Consider the following 17039-nt stretch of genomic DNA (forward strand, 5'->3'; position numbering starts at 1 on the left):
TTGAGTCACTTGCAATTCTTGGGAATTTGTAAAGATCTTTCCTAATTCCCATTGCTCTTTACAGAAACCTGGCAAAGTAAATTTCTGCCATCTTTTCACTTCTCTCCATTTCACTCATCACAGCTTTGAAACACTGAGTCCTACTGGATGGAGATTGCTGCAAGCTGCCAGGTGACAGAGAAGGCATAGCAGTCTCTGTGCTGCTTGCATCCAAATCTCTATTCCAGCCGAGAGTAGGGCAGACCTGACATGTAAATGTAGCTCACTCCAACACTAGACCCAATCTCTGCAGAGGCAGTCAGTATGGAGACTGACACCACTGCTGACAACTCCACAATTAACTATGTGCAACAATTCCCCCATATTGGTGTCTCCATAGGGAACCCCTGGCCTGATCCAGAAAGCTGTGTGCATGTGGGAAGAGCAATGCTGATTATGATTTTATTGAGAGTGAGTAGAAAACCTCATGCCTGTTGGTGGCATAATGGAGGAAAACAGCAACTTCCCACCCCTGCATAGTCAATTCCTCTGCTCTCAGCATTCCCTAGCAGTTCCTAGCAACACTTTGCAGACCCACAGATTGCCTGGATCTATTACTGGCTCTTTTTGAGCTCAGGGTATTTATAACAACCAGTGCACTGTGTGTTTGTTAGAAATGTTAGCAGAGATCATCTAACTCTTGATTCGCTTACATCTGTATTTGGTGTATCAGCACAACTGTGATAAGCAGATAATTCGGAAGAGCAATGTTCAGTTGCCACACACCTCAGTGTCCAAGCACCATTTCTGATTTTAATGACAAGATGTGATGTTGTGCATATTTTTCTCCTTTATAACAAACGTGTGCATATTGCTTAAAACATACGCAAGCATCCTGCATCCAGTTATTGTGAGGGTTGCAAATTTAGGCTCTTGAAAGTGGAGATGCCAGAATTAGTACTGTTTACCCCATCTCATCAAAGGCTTCCATTGCCAGCACTCCATTCCCATTCTCTCCAATTTGCACTGTAGTTTTGCCAACTTCTCTCAGTCATTTCTGCTCCATATTTGCTCCCAAATCCTAGATCCTTTCCCACTAGGTTACAGCTCTAGTTTCCCCTACCTGGTTGTCCCAGTCAGTTCCTGTCAGTCCTAGATCTATTTCCATTGGTTTTGCACCCACTTTGGTTTAAAGTTTAGTATCTCACGATAACCCCAGCCACAGCAGCTCATGGTATCGGTTTCAGGTAGAAAAATTGTTCTGTGAAGTGTTACTGGTCCAGATAGAATTTTGATCCTGATGCTCTACAGACTTTCTGCTAGTAAATGCAAACTGCAGTTTTCAAGTGGAAGTTTGAGTAAATTTTTCTAGAGCATTCAAACAAGGGAAATTGAAGTTTTCCCTTTGCAGTTGAAGATACTAGATATTTTTCTTTTTTAAGGAGAAAACCCCATTAATTTAGGTTGGACTTAGTGGAAATGTTTTGGCATATACACAACATGCATCAGCACACAAACATGAAGCCAGTTTGAGGCAGACAAAAAGCAAGGAAAAATGTTGTTAAATTGTTAAATTGATGGTAAGTCATAAGCCACTTAAAACGAGGATTATAAAGGGAAATACCAGACAACCTTATTAATAACCATTAGTACCAGCTTCACCTATAATACATCCCAAGGTATATTAAAGAGCTTTAATTCTGTAAAATCGAGCACTGAGAATTTAAGGCATGCTATTCTTCAGATTGCCAATGTAACATTAACTTAGCCCGTGCACATTAGGATATGGCCATTAATTACAAGCTTGTGCAGCTTTTTTCCAACAAATCCTTGCCTCATTTGGTGTTTGGATGGTGTAGGTTTTTTTAATAAACAGCTATTTGATGTTTGATTTTTTGCTCATCATTCATTTTATGGATCCATTCATAATTTCTGCTCTACTCCATTCAAGCTTTGCTATGAATGCCAGGTTGGATTTTCATCGTAGTATCTTAGGTTTACAAATATTAATTATAGAGTTTTCATATTATGTTTGCCACATTGACCTGGTTATCTCCATTTATGTGAGGGCACATGATTCTGCAAAATGAGTCTCAAAATTATCAACCAGTTTTGAGTGTGCAGTTGGAGTCTGGGGCCTAATATCTCAGAGTACTCGGTGCCTGATAACAGTCTTTTACTTGGAGAGCAGAGTGCCTACTGACTGCAGCTGCTACTCCACGTGCTTATAAATACTTGTAAATCAAACTCCACGTGCTTGTACATCAAACTTTGGATGTGTTGCATAGTGGTTTTCAAACTGGGGAACCTGCAATTCATAATTACCTGTGAACATCTCAGTTTAAGGCACCTTTTCATTTTCTTTCACAGAAGGATTCTGTGGAAGGGGCAGGGAGAGAATTTAATTCTCCAGTATGTCAATCAACTGTCTCTACAGCAAGCTTGTCCTTCATGACACTAAACTTCCCTCACATTGCTACAGGCTTTCTAACTTCAGCCACAAGTAGAACAGAGGTGCTGGGGACGACAACACATCCACCACCCCACCTTGACTTACCTGCAGAGTACAGTATAACCTCTTCAAGCTTTATTTTAGCAATTCTTAAGTTCTGAATACTTAACTTTGCAATCTTTTGTCCTTTTCATAGAGGTCTGTTTCATTTTTAAAATGAAGATCTCTTAGAGGTTCCAAGTCTTAAGAATTTGAACTGGTATAGTAATTAATAAACTGATTTGCAGATTCCCCAAAAATGTGATTGCGCTTGAGGAGTAAACATCTGTAAGGTGGCTGAGGGCTAGATTCTGAGTTTTCTCCTACAAAGCTAAATGACTGAGTTGAAGCTTTAATGGCAAAATAGTACTTAGCCTTAACTACAACTACTACCTTAATTACAGCCTTATTGTAATACCTACTACCTTAATTACAGTAACTTAGAACTACTGCCTTCACTGCAGCCTTAACTGCCAACTGCTACTGGAACCATTTCTTCATTCTCTCTTTATTTCTTCTGTGTGTGATCTGTGGCTGTTGCTTTCTCCACTTAGGATGATTTAACATATGCCCTTCTGAAGAATTCCCTTTATCTGTTTTGCTGCTCCTCTGGTATTTCCCTTCATCTCAGCCCTTTGCTATCCCTGTTTCCCCCTGTGCTGAGGGAAAGCACAGGCAGCCTTTTGCACTACTGGGTAGCTTCTGCCTCTGAAAGCGAGCTTGGAGACAGTGGAGGGGGAGGAAGGGGGAGGGTAAAGAAGGAGGAACTCTAGCATTCAAGCAACAGCAAAACCAGCTAGATGTGGGACGACTTTCACTGCACCTTTACAACCTCCTGTATCAAGGTAACTTCATGCATAAGAAAAACAGGGGGAAGGAGACTTTTTGTTCCTCCCTCTCTGCAGAAACTCTGCCTCCAGGTGTGAGGCCTAAAGAATGACACTCTTCTTCCCCAAATAGTACCATCTCAAGGCATGGAGCCGGAGGACCTAGGCATGGACAGTCATCTTTGATGGGACCTGGGAATCCAGTGGCAGTGTAACACAGGAGTTGCCACACTGTGGAGTAGGGTCACACAGCTTTCCCTGTGCTTCTTGATCAACCAACTGCTTCTCTGGAAAAGCAGTTACTGTATGTTCCCAGATAAACCGTACACAGGCAGTTGATTTGTGTGTACACAGTGCCGGTCTCTTATCTACATAATAAGACCTGTGGGTCACAGGCACATCACATCTGCACTGAAGATATGGCTCTGGTTGTCTCAGATCTACTGTAGGTGCACTGTATGTTGGTGTGCTTAGATCACAAACAACTTTTCTAGTTTCTCAGATGAAATTGAAGATAGATACATCACGGATATGTACATTTCTTTCTGAATGCCTGACTTACCTGTCCAGGGCTGTCCTGGATTTCGCCATTGCATGCTGGCTTTTTTCCTCTGGTTGGAATCCCACATAAATGCTTTGCTAAGGTCCCCCAAGATTCTAAAGATTACTGTGTCGTAGGGTCATAGCTGTGAATGACCTGTGAATGACCATTCAGAGAGCCCTTCCTGCTCCAGGCAGACTAGCCTTGGAAAATCCACATCACCCTTGAAATAAATACTGGCAACACTGGTGCTTTTCTGCAGCAGTACCTGCAGGCAGCAACTGCTTCTTGATCTTGCTGAGCAATATACTTATTTGTTATCAAGGGCAGATTGTGGCTCTTGCTGCACAGAGATGTAGCTGAATGATGAGGAGATGGCCTAGGGGAAGAGGCAAGGAATGTTGCTCTTGACACACGTATATGGAATAATTACTGATAAGAGCCAAAGAAATATTCATGACTCTGTATAAAGATAAATAGATTTTTTATTAAATTTGAGTTTTCTCTTTAAATCAGTTGAAGTTGCACTGTGATTGGTAGCATGGAAGTGAGTTTTCCGTGGATTCTGGCTGGCTGGAGGATCCCTCGTAGAGCTTTTAGCCAAGATAATGCTGCAGATATCCAGCTAGTGTGTGCTGGCAAGAATTCCAGATGGCTATGCCAGAAACCTGTGCTTTCTGGGCAGTTGCAGGGCAGCTGTTGAATGCTCAAATCAATCCAACTTGTTGACAGGATTTATTATAGCATTTTCTCCACCCATTCTCCCAGATACTAGCAGAATTTCAGTGGTGCCTTGTAAGAAACCTAGCAGATTCCACTGCACTCCAGATGACCCAAGGAAGGTATATGCTTTAAGTGCATTTGCTAGTGGGACACAGAAATAATAATGCACCTATTTTGGGTTCTTCACAACATTTGCATTCTTCTTTTCAGGATGTTAGCACAGGAAGCTGTCAAGGTAGTTGATTTGCTCAGCAGCCGCAATCAGAGAGTTCTGAAATCTTTATTGGAGTCATCATATACAAATAAATACTCAGAAGCACTCTGCAAATTGAGATACTGACTCTTCCAGTGGACCGCAGATGGCATGGCCACCAAAAAAGTATTGTGCTGAAGGATGATGCTGAACTGTACAGGATACCATGCAGGATTTGAGAGGTCTCGCTCAGCCACAAACACCACCTGCAGTAGCCATTTAATGTATTATTTGTTTTTGTGACTCACCTTCTGTAGGAAAGGCAATGGTAGCATCATACCTGGCAGAAGCTAAAATGCATGCAAGACTGAGAAACTCAGACACACCAAGTCACAGTAACCTAGATTCTGTCTTCACTCCTTTGTTGCCACCTGATATGTTTTCCAATAAACCTTATGTGACTTGGTTATGTAGCACATGTTAGAACTGATCTTTCTATTCTGAGGTGACTCGACTGAGTGAATGTCTATGATCTAATTCCTGTGCTCTTTTTGCTGACATGTTTTTTTCCAAATTATAGTTACATTACTACCTTCCCTACAGTTCCCATACTGCCCTCTTTCTCTGTTCTGCCTAAGCAATCTAGCATTAGTAACAGTTAATTGTGCTTGTCCAGATGTGGGTTGCAGTCCAAATTCTGGTGCTGCTCCTTAATTCTGATTTCTGTGTACCTTAAGGATGGTGTGTATACTATACACCATTTTTATGATATGAAGACGAGACAACACCACTACTCAAGCATTCTCACAAGAATAATTTAACTTGTCTTCTGAAAGCTTGTAAAGTCATGCATTAGTCCAGTGACATGACTGTTTAGTGATTAAGGCTTCGGGATATTAAAAAGAACAGGTGTAGGGTAGCTGTTGTATTGCTATACAGAAGCAAATTCACAGGGAACAATATATGTTACAGAGTTGAGAACACATACATAACATTAAGCAATCTGACTTTGTCTCAGTTGGGAACACGTACATAACATTAAGCAGTCCAGTGCCTCACTCTGGCCTCACTTTCTCTCCAGCAGTAGCCAGAAATATGCTGTAAGTCCCTCAGATCAGCCCCTGCTTAGTCAAGAAGCAACAACTTTGTTAACATTACTGACTGCTTTAGTTTTATTTTATTATTTTTGCCATCATGCTGTTTGTTATACTGTAGAAGCTTTTGCCCTAAAAGGTTAAAGCATTATAAAAATCCAAGTTAATTCAGTCATACAAGCTTTTGTGAGGTATGAAACCTGTGGTGGCATTGCTCTTATTTTAGTCAGAAGAGTAGACTCATGGTGAGGTTCTGGTAACCTTTTTCGAACTGCGGCCAGCAGCAGCTTTTAAAAACATTAAGCAGCCTTGTCCATGTCCATATGGCTGCCAGTGACAGAGCTGCCAAGAGAGCCCAGGGAGTCTTTCCTACTCACTAGGCAGAAGTACATTCTTTTTGGTCTCCCAAGGGCCAACTCTGGCCAGCTCTCTGAGGGAAGGCTCTGGTTTTTGTTATCTGTTTTAACTCTTGAACTGAGGTTTTTAAAATCCAGTCTCAGTTAAGACACTTGGGATCACTACTGAGCAGACAGACCTGGTTAGAATACCTGTGATAACCTCTTAAATGGGAGGGAGGTAGGAGGGAGGTGGAGGCTGGTGGTGATATATTAAATATTGTATTACACTTCTGAATTCCACCTTTCCTAAAATTTGGGAAAGATCAAGTGCATTTCTCTCTCTTTGCTTAATCTTTGCTGTCAAGGTAGCTGCAGTCCCAAGTGTACCCTGAGTTTATTATCATTGTCTGCCAAAAGCTGTGACACCAAATCAGGGCATTCCATGCCCATGGGATGATATTTTGCCATAAGATAAGTGTAGCGTGTATGGAAATCCAATTAATGGGCTGTCTCACTGGGCATAAATGTAGCATCCTAGCACAAAGCTAACCTCGCTGTGCTTCTGTTTTGCTCATTACTTTGTGAGACAGGTATTGCCCAGCCATGATCGCATTTGTCACAAGAAACAAATGCACAAATGAAGGCAGGCTCAGGGACTGCTGGGAGGTGTCAGTATAAACAATAGCATGATTTGCACACAGATCTCCGACAGTTTGCATCCCTTTTACTTGTCAAGTTACTTTAATGAGGGCTATAAAATAAATAGCCATGGCTATAATCTTTAAGAATTAAAATGATTACCTGGCAAGTCGGAGTAATTAACAATTCTCAGCCAGGAATCAAACCAGAGATATATGGGTAGAAGGATGCGAAAAGAATATATTAACTCACCAGGTAATAGTACTACTGTCCATCCTTTCTAGTTTTTTTAAGGAAAAAAAAAGCATGCTGAAATCATGTATTGGCAGCTTTTATGTCTGTTGGAGTAATTGAGAGCAATCTTAACAGAAGAGGTCCAAGACATCTTGGGATACATGTGTTGCTCTGAAAATATTATTCTGTCTTTTTTCTTATAATAAACTATCCAGCATGGGTCTTCCTTCTAGTCAGATGCAAGGCGAAGTTAAAGGGTGGGATTTGAGGGCTGGAATTCCATATAGGCACAGAATATGCCTGGTGTTCTCTTCCTTGCTTGCTTTTAAGAAATTCGTAGTGGGGGCATAGAATTTTGAGTTTTGATAGTTCTTGACCATTTACTGAGTTTCTTAGAAGTGTGTTCTCATTGAGGTAAGGAAAAAAGTGCTGGTTTTGCACACTTGCATTCTGTATAAGCAAGCCAATCGTGCTTCTGCTAAACAAAATGGAAATGCACGTAATCCATAAATACCAGGCTGTAACATGCTCATTTGACTGTCATTTGTGTTTCAGATCACCGCATTATGCTTGCCCTGAAGTCATCCGGGTAAGTTGGTGAACATTAGTGTGTATAAATACATTTCTTAAAGTACCACCCATTGCAAGTATGCAGATATTCTGTACAGGAAGTCTGTCCAAAGCAGACAGCATTAGAAAAGACACAAGGAATGTAACTACAGTTTTGTTTGTTTGGCTCAGCCCTGAATCAAGCTACATGGACCGTATGAGGGAAATGATCATGTATTATTCTCACAGTACCCTTTGTGCCATGTGATGAGGCAGAAATACAGTAGCCTCGTTTAACTTGATCTTTCCACACAGGGGATGCAGTCCCCTACGCTTTCCTATCTCTGATCTAGCTGTCATTTCAGTAGAAGAACCAGGGTTGGCTGTCAGTAATTTTGGTTTCCGTTAAATGATATGAACTGTCCTTTCCCTCTACTCTCCCTTTGTCCTCTGAAAATAAGTATCCAAGATTTCAGTGACCAAGATTCCCCTCTTTTAAAGTGTATCTTTAATGTAAAGCCAATTAGGAAGCGTACAGAAGAGACTGTCCAAACAATACTCTGAGTTCACAAATAATGTAACTAGTGACAAGCTCTCTGAAGAACCAGGGAAGAGAAAAACACCTTCTTGAGGTCTTTAATGCACTTCTGACACTGCTTAAGTGCCGGGTCTAATAATTTGTGAGTTGTCAACCGTTCCTGCCCTGCTCCCCCCTTCTGAGCCTGTTCACCCAGATCCCAGATAAGACTGTAAACTGGTGTTCATAAAAATTCAATTAATGGGCTGTGGCATGGCCTCCTAGCTGGGAAGGCCACCTTGGGAAGCAGGTGGCTGAACTGAAATGTGGAGTTTCCCATTCTCCCCTCTTTTGTTCTTCAAGGATAATTAATTCATTTACTAGCGAGCAGTCTTTTGAGCCTCTGTGTCATTGCTGCACAGGGAGAAAAATATGACGGAAGGAAAGCAGACGTCTGGAGCTGTGGAGTCATTTTATTTGCGTTGCTAGTGGTGAGTCATCTTCCTTGCACCATACTTTAACAAGAAAAGAAAAATCTGAAAATGCTGCTGTATTTAATGGCAATTCTATTGACATCATGTACAGATGGAGTTTTTTTTAGTTCCCCTATATTTGTATCTCTCAGTTGCATCCTTTCCTCTTATTTCTGTATCAGTCCCAGAGGAAAAGCATGAGGAATATTTCACTGCTTCTTTGAAATGCTGCTGCCCTGCACGGGAGAGCACAGACAAGCATCAAAAGCTTGCCTCCATAAATGCTCTCTGCTGTGTTGTGATATCGCAGTACATATTTTGACTGGAAAGGATGTGCACGGTTACAACTCCAGGATACAGTGAGTGTCAAAGGTTGTCCTTCACAAGATCAAAATGTGGCTGAGTTTAGGAAGTGTTTGTTTTTTCTGCTGTAGATGTGTTTCAGTAGGTATATGCTTACATTAACTGCAGTGTTTTATCAAGAGAGGATTTGAGTGCAACAATTTTGTTTCACACAAGTATTGAACTACATTTTAATTTAGTACACTTGGGAATATAAAACTGAGCCAGTAGTACGAAGTTTAAATTAGTTTCCATCTGGCTCAGTAATACTTTCTTTAGTATTCAAAATGTGGTATCTTGTAACTTACCCTTCTTTCGATCAAAGTTTCAATTCTCTGTAGAATTTATTCTGATTTGAAGTGGTAATGTAATTCTGCTAAACAAGGCAACACCTGGATGTCCAGCTAAAGGCAGATAGGCTTGGCATTTGTTATCAATTTCCATGGTATAATGTAGGAAAATATAGTTTATATTTATATAAGCATATACCATGGGCAGATTGAATACTGTATATAAGAACAGGTTTTGTGTGTGTGTGTGCGCGCACATTAAGATTTTTATATCTATAGTAGTTCAGATGCTCATCTACAATTATAAAAATAACAAGCCTGGAGTCAAATTCGGGTGTCCTTGTACATTTATTAATAAACCTAATTACTTCACTTAAATGTTTTATTTTGACAAAAACACTTTACAATGTACAGAGTTAGATTCTGGACATTAATTTTGTTTAAAGTACTTGGAAATTTTAAAGGCTTTTTTTTTTTTTTTTTTTTTAAATGCTCATATGTTTTTAATGGCCCAAATCAGAATACCTTGTAGTAATCTCAGTATGATACATTAATTCACCTTAACCGATCTTACAATTTTTTTCGTTTTAATCATTACAGTTCACTGATATTTTTTAAGTTTTGGATTTTTTATCTTGATGTTCTGAGGGAAGAATTTTAACTATCTCACTAGATAGCACCTCGTCATCTGTTGCTCCTGAGCAGGTATTTTCATGGCTGATAAAACAGAACTGTATAATGATCTCTTAACTTCTTGAATTTTTGAGAATAGAAGAGAGAATGTGTCAAGATGGATGGGATTTGTATGAGCGGGCTTTTCATTTTCAGGGGGATTCTCTGTCAAGATTTGGTGTCCGTTGCTGCAACTTCATCTGTTCCTACATATATATATAAGCCTGCAAAATGATTGAAATAAGACTATTATTGATGGAGAGTGCAGAGCTCTCCAGTTAATTATGTCAGGACAAACCCTACAAAAAGTCTCAAGCTATAGTAGCAGGTAGTAGTAATAAAAGAGCTGTAGTTGTTACCTTCAGGAAATGCCACAAAGCAGTCTTGCTGACTTCATCATGGCTTAAATTGCGTTAGCCAAAGTACTCAACTATGAGAATTGATTTTCCTTGAAGTCTGGAACGGTTAGGAAAAGAGTAGGTAGCAGGAGATTGGTTACAGAAGACAGGGAGGGTCTCTTCAGGGCCGCTTGAATGAACAAACAACAGTAAATAGTGTCCAGTTGCAGTTGCCATCAGGTAGGCTTTCTGAGGCTTCTGTAAATGGAGCTGTTGGTCTCTGTAACCCATAGACACAGGATTGATTATACAAATGCACTACTCACTGTAGTAAGAGCAGTGCCAGAACTGACAACTTAAAGCTTCATTATCACAGCAGCTGACAGCTTGCAGCTTCCCACAATCCATCCTGGATATCAAGGAAGCTCGGCACCTACTGGAACTAGGCAGCGAAAGAAGGAAGTGAGAATATCTAGGAAGGTGCAGACTTGCTATAAAAGGCTATGAGCTTCAGTTGGTGGAGTTATCCTGAAGATTTCAACTTCTTTTTTCCTTTTTATCCTTGCAGCAAGGATAGGTCTTTTGCTGCTTTTTGTGGCAAGCTGATGATCTATTCAAAACGTAGTTTCATCTAAAAAAACCTTAAGCCATTCATTTAAGTGAGGTACAGTAGGGAAGCAATAGGAACTGATGACCTGACCACAGCAGGGGAACTAGATGAGGTATATTAAACAGGTAGAATGTCTGCTGCTTCCAAAGGCTAATGTTGGTTAGGATTTCTTTCAGCTGTGTCATTTCACTGCCTCATCAGAAAGAGAGTGTTCTTTACTGAAAGTCTCTCAAATGCTGTTCACCTCCTTTTCAATGTGTGTAACAAATGTGTCTCAGGAAGATTAAAAATAAGGAGACGATAAACATTGCTGCTGTGAAAGTAGGCCCAGGAGGAATACCAGCAGATCAAAAGCTTGAGCTGAATTTAAGTGAATCCATGCATCTTTGGTGAATTTGCCTGGAAAGGCAATTTCATATTTTGTATTGTGTTTTATACTGGCAGTCATTTTCTAATTAAAGGTCTAATAAAAAAACTATGTCCTCAGTTTTGTTTCCTATGTTGGAGAAAGTACTGAAGCACTAAGAAATAATTTATTTTCAATGGATAAAAAGGTTTTTTCACTTATTATAATAATTCATTGTGAGCTGACTTCCTCTTTTCCATTCTCTCACCATGTTTATCCCGGCTTTTCTCCTTTTGCCCTTTCCAATTCCCTTTCATTCATCTCCCCCATCCACACTATCATATCCCTGCAGGGTGCCCTGCCTTTCGATGACGACAACTTGCGGCAACTGTTGGAGAAGGTGAAACGTGGAGTGTTCCACATGCCACATTTTATCCCCCCGGATTGTCAGAACCTTTTGCGGGGGATGATTGAAGTGGATGCCTCGAAACGTCTCACGGTAAGAAGACATTTGCTGAGAGTCATGTGAGCAAGGCTTCATTTGTCACCTTGTTGCAGTTATGGTTGAATAACTAAGGTAACTCGTTGATTTACTGCCACTCTTACGTGTTTCCTCCAGAGCAAAGAGTGAGTGGAGTTGGTGAAGTCTTTGGGAAGAAGTTAGTTACCTTCTCTTTTGAACTGTGAGGGAGATAACCTTTGCACCTCTTCTCTAGCCTCATAATTCTCCTTCATACGTAACACTGGGCAGTTAGAAGAAATCCCTCGTAACTTCATCACAGTGCTACTGACCCATTAGCACATTTTGGAGTCCACCTGAGTTGTCTGGCTCTCCTGGCTGGTACAGCAGTTTGTCAGGGACATGATATAACCGTTTGAAGGTCGAAAATGTTAGGACTGTTATTTGAAGCTTTGCTATTGTATGGAGTATGCCTTTCTTACATTTCTGACAAAAGTGATAGCTTCTCACTTCATGCCGTGCACCCTGCATTGTAGTTTGTCCTGCATTTGCTCTGCATTATCCTCTAGCAGTCTTCAGAGCAAGTGTCTTCCCGTCTGCTCTTTCATCTTGTGCCCTGTGGTCCTGAGCACAATTAGGTCCACAGTGTTGAGCTCCTGGCACTCGGCACTGACTCTTTGCAGCTACGATACATCCCATCACTACAATAGAGACCCTGCAAGGGCGAGCACTGTATAGTAGTTGTATCCTTCATTAACACTGTGTTTAATGTTCGGGGGAATTAAAAAAAAATTAGCAATTAAAATCATTTTGGAAAGCAAGATTGCCTGCTTGTCAGTGGAGGCGTCTGCCTTTATGGGTACATTGCCCTTGTAAATCCTATTGTCAGGCTGTGGTGATGATTTTATACAGATTTACTAAGCTCACAGATTCTGAGTGGGAGTATGTATAAAGAAATGTAAATTTAAAACTCCTCCTGGTTCTTCAGTCTGCTAAAATATTTATAAATAAACTCTCAGATCACTGGTTGGCCTCTCTGCTGAGATTGCTAACAACAGCATCAGTTTGTGCCAGCTGTGATGGAACTTTTGGGATGCAGACACCTGTCTGCAGCTGAAACTCCCTTCACAACTTTCTTTATAGTATTACCTGACAGCTGCAGCTGGGTTTTTCTTTCATTCATTATGAAATGAAAGAAATACATGCTCTGTTTGGTGACATAGGTGAAAAGTTCTTCATGCTATTACTTGTATCCCTACTTTTGCAATCCCAGTAGTCATCATGTTTGCAGTACATAAAGTAGCAGTAATTGGGGAAAAGAAATGCTAGGCACTGTAAGAGGCTTTTTTTGAAACTGGTTTTGAAAGAAAGAATATTTTTTGAAATATTTTCATGGAATGAACACTGCGGAGGTTAGAGCTATACCCTGAGACATGAGGCAGCTGTTATTCATGACCAGGAAAGTCACAAAGTCCCTCTCTAGCTTAGTTTCCATAATGTAAACATTTTTTCTGCTGGTTTTGTTGGGGTTTTTTTCCTCATAAAGATCACTGAGATGGTTTGAGTATGCCAGGGAGCAGATCATCAGATGTTAGATCTTCTTCAGACTGTTCTGAGTTTTTCCACAGAGCATAGTCCCTAAACATTTTGAATTGTGCATAGAGCAGAGAATGTACACACATAAGAGAGAAAACAGTTAGGGTAAGTCGGGGTCCCAGAATGACACCCTCCCCTCCTTTTCTGTATCAAAATTAAGCTCTTATTTCCTTAGGGAGGCAAAAAAACCCCAGGTCTGATAGTTATTGAAAACCACTAACCAGTAAATTATGAATAAGAATTTGAAATATACATATTCAAGAGCTGAGAGCTGGCAGGAAAAAAGGGTAGGTCTTTGTTATTAGCTTCAATCTTATTTTTATTATTTTAGGGTCTCTCGGTTTGCTGTCCCTGCTGCCGTCACACTTCCATGCTGTTAGTGTGCTGGTTTCTGAGATTGCCAGGCAGAAGGGAGCTCTTTGTTTACTGCACAGGAGCTGGGAATACACAGTTCATTTTGAGGCAAGATCTGAATTCTATTTTAGCTGGGTCCTAAGAAAAAGGGTATAAATATGGGTTCATATGGAAGCCTCTGTTCCTAGAAAATATCTCACTTGAATCAATTTGATATTTTTACAAAGATGTGAGCAAAATTGTGGCTTGGGTACAATATGTACAGATGTAGCTGTTAATATTACTGATCAATTGCTCAATATCTCACTGTTGAATTGAGTACAAAAATATAGTGAAATGTAAGGTCACTAGAATTTTTTTCTTTCTTTCTTCCCTTCCCCTCTCTGCTTTGTTCTAATTTTTTTATTATTTGTATCTCTTTTCACCCAACTGCATTTCCCTCCCTGCAGTAATTGCCATTTCACAGCACACCCACACCTTCCCCAGTCCATCTGTTAAAATGATCAACAAAAACAGAACTAGCATTCACATTTAACTGTCATCATTCGGCTTCAGTATTTGAGCTTGAGAGGTTTAATGAAGAAAAGGATATTCAGAATTATTGTTGCTGGCCCTTTCCTGCCTTAAGAAATAGGTCTTACCTTTCTTTGTATGATTCATTTATGTAAAGAAGGCTTTATTATGTCTTAGTGGAATATTGTTCATGCTTTCCATATATTACGTAGCCTCAGGTATGGTTAGTGGGATGTCCTTGGCCACTCTCATTTAGTAGGCCTGTTTTACTAAACATGCTTTAAAACAAAAGAATCCATGTCTTTCTTTCAGTAGACTGCACAAGTTAATCCTAGCTGCTGGTCATGATATTTCTGACCACTCATATTCATGAAAGATGAAATCAAACAAAGGATGAGTACTGAGGTGGTCAGCATTTCAGACAGCCTGTCTGAATAGCACAGCCTAAAAGAGCTCCACTTAGTCTATACAGGTGATGTCTAAGAAAGGTTGTACTGTCCGTCTGCATGTTCATTAGGGGTAATAACTGGGAAGGGAAGGATTATTTAAACTAAAGGAAGATACTGGCACGAAACCAAACGTATGTCAAATGGCCTTACATGAAAGTAGGCTAGAAATTAGAAGCATATTAGCTATATTAGTGGGGTTCTGGGACAGGTTTCTAGTAGTAGTGTCAGGACGGAAAAGTGAACTAGTTTTAAGTTTGAGAAGGTTTATGGAAGAGAATGAGTCCTCTTGGTACCTGCAATACTGCAGGATGAGGTTTCTTTTAGTTATGTGCTCTTCAGAAAGTGAATGGTTTTTTTCCTTGGAGGTTTGAAGTGATTCAGAATCTCTACAGCAGAGAATTAGAGCTCCTGTAGTGAAATCCATTTGTGTTCTCAGACAATATTTTCTTCTACAGAAATACAAAGGCAGGAGAGTAAGGACTTTTGGTCCACTTTCCTTTTAAAGATGGATGAGCATTATCAAGACTTTGTCTGAGAGCAAGGTGGATCAGAGCAGATACTGCAGAATAAGCTATTCCGATAGAGCTGTTATTGTTCCAGTGTTGACATTGTATTCCGGAGTAGATTGGCTTGTCTTCCACATAGTTGGAAATACCTGTCCCTGAATATTACCCAACTTAAATTACACACATTTTCAAAATCTCTTCTGTGCTCTCTGTTTGATTTTTATTTTTTTGGGGTCTAGTGTATGCTAATGATGGGTCACAACATCTAAAAAATGAGGGAAAACTCATCTGATTCCTTTTTCATTTTTTGCAGAAGGTCATATGGTTAGGCGCCTATCACATCATTTAATTTATCTCACTTCACCACCTGTAGAATGGAGGTAATTGTCCAGTTGATGTATTTAGGCTGTAAGCTTTTGGCTGCCAAGGACCTATTCACGCACTGTGCACGTAGCACAGTGATACCTGCCCTTGTCAAGGTCCCTCGAGGCTCCTATGTTACAGCTGCTACTACTGACACAGATAATGGTTTTGCCAGTGCTGTTTGCACTGCCAGCATGAATCCTTTGGTCAAGAAAAGTCGCTATCTTGACATTATACAGTAGGTTTAAAGCTCAGACTAGAGGATCTTGAGAATGAAGAAGATTCATCAGAGGTGTGGGTTGATTTAGTGCACAGATGGGTTTGAGACTGTTCCCCTTCTGGACAGGGAAATTTGAAACTTGACATGAGTTCAAGCCCAGAAGCCCTCATCCATATCCACAGACTTTGAGAAAGTTTTTCTTCAGGTCAGAACTTTTTAGCTTGGCAACCGCTCTGCTGAGATCAGTGCCGAGGATGTAGACAGCGCTGTCTTGTTTTCCATCTGCCTGTCTGTCTCCATCTGTTGTTCCCTGCCTTAGAATTCAGACGTAAGCTCCTTGGGGGTGGAGACCTCTTTTTCTGATGAGCTTGTACAGCTCTGTATCACAATGGATCTCTCATCTGTGAGTGGGGCTCCTAGATGCTACTTCAGTACACAAGTTTAATATATATTGCAAGTATTTTTACATAAAACCATGATAAAGGAATTCCCCCTCTCCTTCCATTACAGAATTTTAGCTTGCAGAAGTCTCTCCTCTGACTGTGCTCATGCAAACCATCTGAGCATGTTTTTTTGTTTTAGAGACGGCGTCATGAGACAGTTGCCTGCAATGACTTCAAGATATTAGGAGGCAGTATTTTTACAACTTCCATAAAATGGCATTAAATTTGGCACTCGTGCAAACAGCAAGAAGAACCCTCTGGGAAGGGTTGTTAAATGCCTTCGTCACTTAAATGCATTTAAACATTGTGTTTAAATGAAGGCAGGAGGAGTGAGATTATCTCCCACTGTGTATCTCTCTCCCCTGCATTGCATAGTAAAAAGCATACAGACTTCTCCTTGTCAAAACCAATCGCCCTCCCATAACCCTCCTGTCACTTTAATGCAGGCGAAAAGCAACAAAGCATTAATTAATTACCTTTAAAAAAGCAGTGAAGATGTTGGCAGCAGCAAGCACACTTGTAATAACATTTCAATGCAATTATGTTTGCATCAGCATAGACATTGGTTTCATAGAATACTTTTCATATCTGGGATATCCCAGTGTACTTCCCAGCAATGGTTTTGATGTGGATTGAATGGCAGATGTGTAGGTAAACAGCAGCCATGAGAGCTCTGATACACCTTCAAATGTATATCAAGGTGCTATGGGACTTCTCTTTCAGAAAAATGCTGTGGCTTCAATAGCTTGAAGGAGGTTGATCAGCAGGGGTGGGCAGAAAGGGTTTCTTTTTGACATCTCCTCTGAAGAAGCCCAGAGGTTCTGTGACTTGAGACATGAACTGATGACCCTCCTTTCTTCACCCTCTCTGGACTCAGAAAATGAAGTGCTGTTGTCTGCTTCACCATGGCAGTTCGGCATATCACAGGCACGAAAGAAC

General features: G+C 40.5%; 1 protein-coding gene across 17 annotated transcripts in view; it reads left to right on the forward strand.

Annotated features, from left to right (window-relative positions):
* The window catches only part of BRSK2 (BR serine/threonine kinase 2), a 313836-nt gene that overhangs the window by 232651 nt on the left and 64146 nt on the right, over window positions 1-17039 (forward strand). For all 17 annotated transcript variants that reach the window (XM_030482891.1, XM_030482893.1, XM_030482898.1 and 14 more), the window contains exons 6-8: window positions 7615-7648; window positions 8548-8616; window positions 11549-11695. In XM_030482891.1, coding sequence (XP_030338751.1) covers window positions 7615-7648; window positions 8548-8616; window positions 11549-11695 — 250 coding nt within the window. The remainder of the gene's footprint in view (window positions 1-7614; window positions 7649-8547; window positions 8617-11548; window positions 11696-17039) is intronic.

This window comes from Strigops habroptila, chromosome 4 (genome assembly GCF_004027225.2).
Source record: "Strigops habroptila isolate Jane chromosome 4, bStrHab1.2.pri, whole genome shotgun sequence".
NCBI lineage: Eukaryota > Metazoa > Chordata > Aves > Psittaciformes > Psittacidae > Strigops > Strigops habroptila.